This window comes from Achroia grisella, unplaced genomic scaffold (assembly GCF_030625045.1).
Source record: "Achroia grisella isolate CSIRO2021 unplaced genomic scaffold, CSIRO_AGI_Agris_v1 utg544, whole genome shotgun sequence".
Classification (NCBI taxonomy): domain Eukaryota; kingdom Metazoa; phylum Arthropoda; class Insecta; order Lepidoptera; family Pyralidae; genus Achroia; species Achroia grisella.
The window spans coordinates 4,417,898-4,430,995 of NW_026712929.1; the positions used below are offsets into that span (position 1 = coordinate 4,417,898).

At 33.3% G+C, this 13,098-nt stretch overlaps 1 protein-coding gene across 6 annotated transcripts in view; it reads right to left on the reverse strand.

Moving 5' to 3' along the window:
- Positions 1 to 9,884: 9,884 nt before the first annotated feature.
- LOC131847861 (AN1-type zinc finger protein 6) overlaps positions 9,885 to 13,098 on the reverse strand; it is a 32,943-nt gene continuing 29,729 nt past the window's right edge. For all 6 annotated transcript variants that reach the window (XM_059197547.1, XM_059197548.1, XM_059197546.1 and 3 more), the window contains 2 exons: positions 12,314 to 12,455; positions 9,885 to 11,143 (listed from right to left, as the gene is read on the reverse strand). In XM_059197547.1, the coding sequence (XP_059053530.1) occupies positions 10,995 to 11,143; positions 12,314 to 12,455 (291 nt within the window). In that variant the 3' untranslated portion in view covers positions 9,885 to 10,994. The remainder of the gene's footprint in view (positions 11,144 to 12,313; positions 12,456 to 13,098) is intronic.

Sequence of the window (13,098 nt, forward strand, 5' to 3'; positions counted from 1 at the left end):
ATGCGACGTTGCCATACCGCCTGAGATATACGCGATAGGAGTCAAGTTATTCAGTGCAAAAGGTGGAATCAGCAAGTGTGTAGGTTGTGGCGTGATCAACAAAGTGCCCAAAGAGGTGTTTATATATATATATATATATATATATATATATATTATATATATATATATATATATATATATATATATATATATATTATATATATATATAAATATCCCCTTGGGCACTTTGTGGCTCAGACGTGCCGTATAGGTAGTTTTTTGTTGATCCTTTTTCACTTGTTGATCCGGAGGCCTTTTGTTGATCTAATGCCAGCTGACGATATATAAATGTTGATCCTTTTTGAGCCACAACTGTCACGACGAGTAATAATAATAATTAAGCGATTTATACACGATTTTATACAAATCCACCTTTTTGGCATTCGACCACTTCTTGATCCAATTCAAACGGGCCAATCAGGGTGCAGCATTTGCCAAGGGCTTCCTCATTGGCACGTTTGGACTACTACATTATGGCTACAGTAACTTAATAATGTCTAGCTAGTATTTCAAGAATAATAGTCTATCTAATCTAAATATTTATAGAAATCAGTCTAGAGGAACGTGACTCCAGATCAAACCTCAATACTTGTTATTTTTTGGACGGGAATTTTTCCTTTAGTAACAACGTTACTGAGCGAATGAAGAGAAGACGTAACGGCGGATCCAGGGGGGAGCGTCATGGAGGTCTTGGGAGTCATGGGGGCGTCATGACCCCCCCCCTTACCCCAGGACTTAGGTAGACCACTAATTGAACTAAAATATAATGAAACAGCAAATTTTTTTGCACGATAGGAGTGTTGGTGCAGTAGTATTAATTATAATTAAACATTGTTACTTAAAATATAACAGTTAAAGTACTATAACACTAAAAGCAAAATAGGTATTTTCAAAATACTTTTTCAAAATAAATTACCCTTTGAGTTTTTGTCCAAACCTCAGATATTTTATTTATTTTAGGTATATCAATCATTACATAGTATAGTATAGTATAAAACAAAGTCGCTGTCGCATCTAACAAGTACATAAATAAAGAAAGAAGACTTTTTGGCTCTGAATATATTTCAAAAATCAATTACTTGTGTTAATCAATTTATATACTCTTTCTTATTTCATAGTACTTGTTTTGATCCGAGTATATACAGATACCGTAACGGTCTATTAATTATGAATTTATTATACCTAACCTAGATATTCTATTTTGACGAAACTCCGTGTAGTAGTAGTATCCGATAAGGGTATGCGAACCCTAAGTATTATTTCAAAATGACCAGTAACTTTGAATTTTGAATTTTGATTTTAATAAGCCTTTGAATCAACTTACCAAACGGACGCTCAAGGTTCGATTCCCGCCACCGATTTTTTTTGTTATTTTTTTTTTGTCTTTATTCTAATTTTAAATTAACTATTTTAATAATTAAATGAATTTAATCGAACAAAACGTTGTTAAGTATTCAATTAATTTTAATTTACATTACCTATTGTACTTTCTAAATTGTAAAGCAGCTAACAATTATAGTAAGATCTTATAAATAACTAACACAACAAGTAAAATATTTTAAATGTATTTTCTTTATTATTACAAATATTTTTTATGCATAATATAATAGTTAATATCACTTACAATTAATTTAATACTTAACAACGATTTTATCGATTAAATTCATTTAAATATAACCCATAAATGTATAAATATTATATATAAATAAATACATAATGATCTGATAATCAAATTATAAGTACAGTCTCAAATTGAAAGTAAGAAAAACAGAAAATATAGAGAGAACTATAGGGATATAACAGAAAGATGTGAAAAATGGAGAAGGACAGTAAAAAAGTTACAAATTTAAATAATGTTGCCGCAATTTCTGTTTAAATGAATTTATTACATTATTATATATATTAGGCATACGACTAGCCTTATGACTGTTACTTTTTTTTTAATCTATACATCTATACATGTAAATAAAATTGGAGTGTCTGTTTGTAATATTGAAATAACCGTTTTTACTACTTGCATATGAATATAAATCCGGCACATACACCAAAATAACATATTTTACAAGTTTTGTCTGTCTGTCTGTCTGTTTGTTCCGGCTAATCTCTGAAATAGCTGGACCGATTTTGACGGGACTTTTTTTGGCAAGTAGCTGATGTAATAAGGATTAACTTACGCTACTGTTATTTTAGAAAAATAAAATAAAATTTCACGCGGACGAAGTCGCTGGGGCCAGCTAGTCTATAGATATACCGAGATTTAATATTTAAGTTGCTATTATGTTGTTGACAAAATTTTACTGTAATGTTACTATTACGTTATCCTACACAATTTGTATTATTTTGGATGAAAAAATAAATAAATAAATAATAATCTATACATATAAATAAAATTGGAGTGTCTGTTTGTAATATTGAAATAACCGTTTTTTACTACATGCATATGAATATATATAAGGTACATATACCAAAATAACAATTTTTATAATTTTTGTCTGTCTGTCTGTCGGTCTGTTTGTTCCGGCTAATCTCTGAAATGGCTGGACCGATTTTGACGGTACTTTTTTTTGGCAGGTAGCTGATTTATAAGGAGTAACTTAGGTTACTTTTATTTTAGAAAAATAAAGTTTAATTCCACGCGGACGAAGTCGCGGGAACAGCTTGTTTTTAATAAAAACGGTTTATTTCATAGAAAAAACATCTTTTTTGTGGTACTTGAGAATGTTGAAGCCTGTTGTTTGTATTATTGAAATAACCGTTTTTTACTACTTGCATATGAATATAAATACGGTACATACACCAAAATAACATATTTTACAATTTTTGTCCGTCTGTCTGTTTGTTCCAGCTAATCTCTGAAATGGCTGGACCGATTTTGACGGGACTTTTTTGGCAGGTAGCTGATGTAATAAGGAGTAACTTAGGCTACTTTTATTTTAGAAAAATAAAGTTAAAAACCACGTGGACGAAGTCGCGGGAACAGCTACTGTATAATATATTAGAGATACCAACGTGTTTTTTTATTGATGACTAGCTGTACACGGGATTTCGTCCGTGTGGAATTTCACTTTATTTTTATAAAATATAAGAAGTTAAATTCCACGCGGACGAAGTCGCGTGTACAGCTAGTTGTCGGTAGTCTAGCGATTTAGCTAGCACACCGCTTTGATTCCTGCTTGGTGGTCGAGGGTTCGATTCCTCGCACGCTGCAAACATTTGTATTCATGAGTATGATTGTTTGTAACGGTCTGGGTGTTTTCTATGTATAGATAATATATATGTATTTACGACAAAAAATCTTTGTATTTATATCAGTTGTCTAGTACCCATAACATAATCTTCAGCTAGCTTAACTTGGGTCTAGACGAAGCTGTGTGAATTGTCTTGAGATTACTATTATTACTATAATAAATCTTTTCAAATCAGCCGATGTTTATTTTTGCCATAATACGTGCTGTTACCATGTGATAATATTACGTACTTACTGTTTGAAAATGTGATAATATTACGTACTTATTACTGTTTTAAATGTGATGCGTTCATTATTTGTATTTCCTTTGAATTAAAGACAAATGTATATATATATATATATACATTTATATAAACTTGCACACTTAGTTGATCCAGCCACGATCCGTAGATATTGCTGATTCCACTGTCTCTCTCTTTCTACCACTATAACGGTAGCGTGGCGGAACGGCAACATGTTGCCGTTCCGCGTTCTACCACTATCTTTGTATTCTAGTATGCGATGTTGCCGTTCCGGCCGAGACCATGCGTTGTTGCCAAATGTATTCGTCGATAGTAGTAGATACTAGATATATATTTTTTCAACAATTTCTTGCAATAGTGAATCCGTATCGGCAAAATTTTTTAAATGCACAAAGATTTTTTGGCTCTGAATATATTTAAAAATCATTTACTTGTGTGTTGATGAATTTATATACTAGTAAATGAAGTACCTAATACTTGTTTTGATTTGAATAGGTAGCGATATTATGAATTTATTATACGTAATCTAAAGATTTTGACGAAATAAAAGTAATTAGTTATCTGTTAACCTTGACTTCATGCTGGCACCAGTATTATCAGATGATGAACATACTCTTCGAAAACTTACAGCAGAAATATCGTGTTTGGACTCATTAGATAGGTCTCGATGAATAGAGTTTAAAAAACTTAAAATAAATGGTAAATTAGAAATAATGTATAAATACCACTTACGTAAAATTCAACCACTTTAAACTTAATAATAATAATAATTAGGAAAAGAGAAAAGCTATACATGCACTGAAAGTAATTGATGCCTTCCACACAATATTTTCAGTATTAAACAACTCTGTTTGTTCAGTAAAAGTGTAAATACACTGGTAACCTTTAATCATATTTTATATGCAAACATTACATATACAAACCCTAAAGTTTTATTTCAGAATAGCCAGCAGTTTTCAAGAAATAAGTCTTTGAAATTGTACGTGTAACTTATATATATACTAGTTTTTTCACCATAACAAACAACACCAATATGGCCTAGTTAGTAGTTTACCTGTGTACCAATTAATAATAATAGTAATCTCAGGACAATTCACACAGCTTCATCTAGACCCAAGTTAAGCTAGCTGAAGATTATGTTATGGGTACCAGACAACTGATATAAATACAAAGATTTTTTTCGTAAATACATATATATTATCTATACATAGAAAACACCCAGACCGTTACAAACAATCCTACTCATGAATACAAATGTTTGCAGCGTGCGAGGAATCGAACCCTCGACCACCAAGCAGGAATCAAAGCAGTGTGCTAAATCGCTAGACTACCGACAACTAGCTGTACACGCGACTTCGTCCGCGTGGAATTTAACTTCTTATATTTTAGAAAAATAAAGTGAAATTCCACACGGACGAAATCCCGTGTACAGCTAGTCATCAATAAAAAAACACGTTGGTATCTCTAATATATTATACAGTAGCTGTTCCCGCGACTTCGTCCACGTGGTTTTTAACTTTATTTTTCTAAAATAAAAGTAGCCTAAGTTACTCCTTATTACATCAGCTACCTGCCAAAAAAAGTCCCGTCAAAATCGATCCAGCCATTACAGAGATTAGCTGGAACAAACAGACAGACGGACAAAAATTGTAAAATATGTTATTTTGGTGTATGTACCGTATTTATATTCATATGCAAGTAGTAAAAAACGGTTATTTCAATATTACAAACAACAGGCTTCAACATTCTCAAGTACCACAAAAAAGATGTTTTTTCTATCAAATAAACCGTTTTTATTAAAAACAAGCTGTTCCCGCGACTTCGTCCGCGTGGAATTTAACTTTATTTTTCTAAAATAAAAGTAACCTAAGTTACTCCTTATAAATCAGCTACCTGCCAAAAAAAGTACCGTCAAAATCGGTCCAGCCATTTCAGAGATTAGCCGGAACAAACAGACCGACAGACAGACAGACAAAAATTATAAAAATTATTATTTTGGTATATGTACCTTATATATATTCATATGCATGTAGTAAAAAACGGTTATTTCAGTATTACAAACAGACACTCCAATTTTATTTATATGTATAGATGTATAGATTATTATTTATTTATTTATTTATTCATCCAAAATAATACAAATTGTGTAGGATAACGTAATAGTAACATTACAGTAAAATTTTGTCAACAACATAATAGCAACTTAAATATTAAATCTCGGTATATCTATAGACTAGCTGGCCCCAGCGACTTCGTCCGCGTGAAATTTTATTTTATTTTTCTAAAATAACAGTAGCGTAAGTTACTCCTTATTACATCAGCTACTTGCCAAAAAAAAGTCCCGTCAAAATCGGTCCAGCTATTTCAGAGATTAGCCGGAACAAACAGACGGACAGACAAAACTTGTAAAATATGTTATTTTGGTGTATGTACCGTATTTATATTCATATGCAGGTAGTAAAAAACGGTTATTTCAATATTACAAACAGACACTCCAATTTTATTTACATGTATAGATGTATAGATTAAAAAAAAAGTAACAGCATAAGGCTAGTCGTATGCCTAATATATATAATAATGTAATAAATTCATTTAAACAGAAATTGCGGGAACATTATTTAAATTTGTAACTTTTTTACTGTCCTCCTTTTTTCACATCTTTCTGTTATATCCCTATAGTTCTCTCTATATTTTCTGTTTTTCTTACTTTCAATTTGAGACTGTACTTATAATTTGATTATCGGATCATTATGTATTTATTTATACATTTATGGGTTATATATTTATGTATGTATATTGTTATTTTTTTATAGAAATGTATATTTTGCTTATCTTTATTATCTTTATAAATCTTTTTTTGACATTTCTTATTTATATTAGTGCACCGCCAATAATCTTTCGCTGCACCACTCATGGTTGCCTGGTAAATAACGCGGCAAGATATTAAGTCCGCCACATGTACAAATTTTTTTGTGCATTAAAGTTAAATAAATAAAAAAAATACAATACTGTTTAATGAAAATGCGTATTGTCTAGTGCTTTGAGATGTATCAAAATAAGGTCAACAAAAAGTCCGTGATGGTATATGTCTATCTCTCAAGGATAACCAACAATAACCATTTTTTATCTTTTACATTTTACGGGAATTTTTTTTATCGTATGTTTCCCTTAAAATCATGTAAACTATGCTATTATGTCATAATCTAAAGAAATAATAATATTTTATAGTGAAATATCCACTATAAAATACCAAAAAGTAGCAATGTAATTCGTTACGCGCGAATCAGGTGTTATAAGGTCAAAGGTCGGTGCACCCCGCGTATTTGATAAATCTAAAGCTTCTCTGGATGTCTTTAAGAGAAAATGGCAGTATGTACGTGTATATGTCACACAAGTCCTTAAGTGATAAGTTTTTCAAATGTACAATATAGAATAAATATTTTTAAGTACAGTACTTACGTACATTAATATAATACCTACTTTTTACTTGTATCTATTGTTATCAAAATTAAATTATAAGTTCTTAACTTGACCACGACTATGTGACCCTCTCTTGGCGCCAAAACGAGTGAAAAAATGAACAGCATACGACGACGACGCAGTACCTATAGAGTGGAGCAACTGCTTATTCAGTTTTATTCAACTATTTAGTCCCTCCACCGTTACAATGAATGGAGGCGGATATTACAATGTACGTAGCATTGCGAATATAAAATATCTAGATTAGGTATAATAAATTCATAATTCATAGGCCGTTACGGTATCAGAGCCAAAAAGTCTTCTTTCTTTCTTTATGTACTGTTAGATGCGACAGCGACTTTGTTTTTATATTACTATGTAACGATTGATATACCTAAAATAAATAAAATATCTGAGGTTTGGACAAAAATTCAAAAGGTACTTTATTTTGAAAAAGTATTTTGAAAATACCTATTTTGCATTTAGTATTTGAAATACAAAAACAAAACTATTATTGTTTTTAGAGTGACATTTCTATGAATTCACTGTCGATAGCGAGCGGTGGGATGGAAAAAGATAACCGTTTATAAATATATAATAAATAGCCCTGGACAATTAACACAGACTGATACTGAACTGATATAGATATTTTTATTTTGTAAATACATATATAATATACATATAAAACACCGAGACCGATGAAAACAATCGATGACCGATGAGTACAATTGTTTGCACCGTGCGAGAAATCGAACCCGCGACCATCGGATGTAAAGCGGTGTGACCACCGAGGCAGTCGAAATATATAAATAATCTTATGAATTTAATTTATTCTAATTTGTTTGTGTGCGCGGGGTGCGGTGTACGGTGCTCCCCCTTGCCTCCACCGTTGCTGGAGCTTGCATGTATGGAGCATTGCGAATATAAAATATCTAGATTAGTAAATTCATAATTGATAGACCGTTACGGTATCTATATATATTCGGATTAAAATAAGTATCGCAGTAAGGACCAGTATATAAAGTGATCAACATAATTAATTGATTTTTGAAATATATATACAGAGCCAAAAAGTCTTTGTGTATTCAAAAAATATCTAATTTGTTTGTGTGCGCGGGGTGCGGTGTACGGTGCAGGGGGGACCCTGCCTCCACCGTTGCTGGAGCTTGCATGTATGGAGCATTGCGAATATAAAATATCTACATTAGTAAATTAATAAATTCATAATTGATAGACCGTTACGGTATCTATATATATTCGGATGTAAATAAGTATCGCAGTAAGGACGAGTATATAAAGTGATCAACATAATTAATTGATTTTTGGAATATATTCAGAGCCAAAAAGTCTTTGTGTATACCAAAAATTTAGCCGTTCGGAGCCATTCAGTCACGAATTATTAGTAAAAAAAGTGTCGAGTATATCGTACTATCGACGAATATATATGGCCGCATCGCAAAATAGAATGCGACGTTGCCATACCGCCTGAGATATACGGGATAGAGGTCAAGTTATTCAGTGCAAAAGGTGGAATCAGCAAGTGTTTAGGTTGTGGCGTGATCAACAAAGTGCCCAAAGAGGTGTTTATATATATATATATATATATATATATATATATATATATATTTTAATAATAGAACATTAATAATGTTCAAAATTATAATTTTATTTAATTATGGTCGAATTTCAAACACATTGGAGACCACTAGTATTAAAGTAATACATTTACTTCAATATGTATTTAAAATTAACTTGCTCTAGCAATAATAATTTGCTCTGGCTGGTGCTCTTCAGCGAGACAACCTTAAAATAGGATGGTCACGTTAGCTATACAAGATGTGTGCCAAAGATTATACATACGAAATAATAATGTATATATACACTTATCAAAAATTGTCTACTACTTACAATATTTGTAGTCGCCTGCTTTGTATGTACACCAATTGTCTACTTAAAATATTTATCGTAAGGTAGAAAAACCTTGTTGTTGGCAACTGGTAAATTGTAAACAAGTTATGTATGAGACAGTAACAAAGGTGTCATTCGTAAATCACAACACAGGAACTTCATAATTTTGAACACCCCACCCTCTTCTACTGTACCTCTCACAGCTGCTAACATTTATAAATCTGCCCATATGATGTGAAGTCACATACTTTACAATTTAAATGAAGAATTAGAATTTTTCAATAAAAAGCAAGTGTTCTCGTAATGTTCACGTCGTCGATCCTATCCTTTAGTATTGTCGTGTGAGATAGTTTTTGAATGACCCTAAACATCAGAGTGCCATATGCAACGTAAGCTCTCAATATCTACTATACTGATGTCGCCACAAATTTGTCGATATCCATTTTGTGATAATATATTCATAATAGTTTTAAGTACTTATCAAGATATTTGTAAATTTAATTTTTGTAATTCTATTATTGTTTTCGAATAAAGTTTTTAAATATATCTGTTATTTAATTTTAGGAAAAGTTAAATGTAGGGTATAAATAACAAAAACAATGTTTATGTTCCTGAAAATTTAATGACTTTAATAGAAGAATAACTAAATTAAAACAGCAATGATAGAAGAAAATCATTCATAATTAACATCATCTTTTCTTTATTACGTTGAAGCAAAAAGACCAAATTAATCAATGACCTAACAAAATATACAACAAAAGTCATTAAATAATTAAGTCCAACCAATAAGTTAGTCTATCGTGGACGTCGACCGAAGCAATACATAGGTTCATGTCTCAACTTCAACCACTAAAATGAACAAGTTACATAATACAACTTACAATTTTGAATAATATTGTGATTAAAAGAAAAAAAAGCTAAATAATTCTTTCCTACTTACATAATGTGTAATAATATAAAGTGTCGACTACTTATAATATTTATAACTATTCATATGCTTACTTTAAATTTTCACACAAAGAGCGGAGAGAGGGAGAGCGAACGAGCCGTTTTCGCGAACCGCATGTGCACGCGAGCACACGAGCACACGAGCACACGAGCACACGAGCACACGAGCACACGAGCACGCAAGCGCGCGAGCACACGAGCACGGCCGCGGACACGGCCCGCCCGCTCCGGCCGCACGCTCACCTTATGCCGATACACACCACAATCTCTCTAAACACTAGGGTCTCTTATGCCGAATGTTAGACAAATAAGAAAGCGACGACTTCCCAAACCAAAATTACAGAACTAACGATTTGAAGATGATGTTAATCCATAGTCCAGCGTGTGCACATACGCGCAGGTACCGGCCGACCGTTCGCTGCTCAGGCCGCACTCGCGAACAAATAGTTCTGTAGCACAGTAACGCCACCGTTCACAGTCCCACTAACGCATATCATGTATCACGTATTAAATGTCCTTTTAAAACACGAGTCAAGTGGGCAGCGTAACTTGTGTACGACGTACATGTTGGCAAACAAGACGCAGGTGCGCGGGGCGGCCGCCCGAACACGGCCACTCGTTGAGCTTCAGCGTACAATTGTTATCTCGACGAGTCAAGCACGCCATGCTGTCCGAGAGTAATAACAATGTAGCCTTTTTTGGAGTTTTAATTTTTTACAATATATATCTTTCTATAATTAATTATATCTAATATTTACAATGGAGGTGAATGGACAATATTCAAACTCTACTTATTATCTCAAAAATTAATCTGAAATTCCTACCCAAAACGAACATATCTACAACTTTTAATAAAAATTTAAAAGGAAAACTCGTCACAAATAAATCTAAATATAAGAGATCGAGTTTGCGTTTCCGATTTTATAACACTAGAACAACGATACGCAAAAATATATCTGTATCCCAAAGAAGACTGTTAGACTTCCGGCAATTGTCAAGTGAACTAGATACGTTTAAATCGTAGCTCGTCATAATGAAAACAACAAAAGCAAATAAGAAACACAAACTCGATCCAATATTTATTTAGAGTAAATCATAAAAGGTATATATAATGCGGTGCGGGAGGGGCGTGGGGGGGAGTGGGCGGGAGCTCATATCTTGTGTATCTTCTGGGAGACGACGACGGGGTTGTTGCGGCGGATCTCCTGCGCGCCGAGCTCCCGGTAGTCGAAGGAGCACTCGTGCTTGTCACTGTACCGGTGCACCGCGCAGAACAGCCCCCCGCAGCGGCACTCGAACCCTGCACAACCACACGCAAACGTCACACGCGACACGCCAACAAGCAATACGGCTACATACATTAATTAATTTTGTACGATACTTGCACAACAGTAGCGCATTTAGAACTAAGCCTATAGTTCTAATCTATGTATACTCGCATAGCCTATAGAACTATAGGCATGCATTTATATTTTATCCAAACAGCCAAAGACAACCACACGAAAATCACCTTTTCGTATACCTGAGTAACCCAACCATCTAGGTTTTAAATTCATTAGGAATTCGAAAAAAATGAGACCCTAATAGCACCTCTTTCATAATATCTATTTGCGACGTTAACCACTTAACACAAAGTAGGCCGTGGCCATGTTGTATTTAAAATAGTGTATAAAAACAATATAATAATATAAAATTGTTATTACTTAATTGCCTTATAAAACGGAGTACATGTTCTAGGTAAATTAGATACACACGGCATTATGACGTGCATCCATTATTTACTCAGTTGGCAAACCGATAAATAGTGCATGCATTCGTGTGTCGGTCATTCAAAGTAGAAATTGCGACGTAATCATTTCTATCTAAACGTGATCGCACCGTAGTAGCGATTTCTCCATTTATTTAATTATAGGTAGGTACCTACGTTCAATTAACTGTGTTAATTATGCATAATGATTATTTGAACTAATTACGGTAGACTTTGTGCCATTCGTTTGCGTGGGTATCTCGGTCTCACCTAACTCATCCACCAAGCAGCTTTCTTTGAAGCCCGTTTCGGTTTGAAGGACAATTTATATATAAAGTCATGTTCGCCTGTATCTCCAGTTTCATAAAAAATCTCCTTGTGAAAATTTGATTTATATTTTCATAAGTCAAAAATATTAAAATAAAATCGTAAAATTACAAGTAAAATATACATCATTAGTTACATTACATTTGATGTTCAACAATCTCATGGACATTAACAATAAAACAAGAGGTATCATTCTGATGTAAATTCAACAAAGAAACCTCTTAGGTTACGTTTCCTTCGAGCTGTATGGTTACCTGTCTGTTTACCCGATAATTTCTGTTTCGTATTTATTACTATTTATCGTACAGATTGCTAATTCCAGCGCTTTCTTTTACATACGAAAATATTCTAGTTTTGTGTCCAGGGCGGTCAATTTTGCATTTGAATATGCATTACCTGTGAGTCCAACCTTCTTGCGGCATACTGCGCACCGGTTCTTTTTCTTTTTATCCTTGCTGGGGTCCTTGTCGTCTGCGTCCGTGTCTGAGGTGCCGGTACTCGCACCACTGGTGCCTGCTCCACTTTCCTCCTCCAATTTCTGCAATAACAAACAACAATATCATAAGTAATTATATTATTTAACCATTCTACTGGAATTATACAAAAAACTAACCCTTCTAAATTACCGATGGAACATCTAACATCTATGCTTGTCCCAAATCCCAAAGAGAAAAGTGATATTACATCTATAAAAAACGGGGCCTGAGGCAAGTTAGAGGATTGAGGGAGATCCAATTACAGCATCTCGCATGATTTGTTCTAATAATAGTGCATTCAAACAATCTCGACTGCACTGACATGTCTAACTTATATCAAAAGATAAGATATCATTTACATTCAAGCGTCAAAATACCGAAAAACGTAGAAATATATTTGTGCATTTTATGGATGAACTATACTTGAACCTTCTTATAGCCTACAGTAATCTCTGTATGGCAAGGCTATGCTATCGTATTCTTAAAATGTAAATATAATACAGTCAATCCCACTAGTCGCATCGTGTAATCTATAATAATACTAATATACCATCATGACTGTAATATCAGATGGAGTAGTCAGAGGTATTATCAATTGTCGGCGTTGTGCTTGAAGTAGCAAGACAAGAATTTCGTTCAGTATATTTGTTCGAATGTGGCACGTGTACCTACCACTGTTATATTTTTTTACTTTCAGAGGCAGTC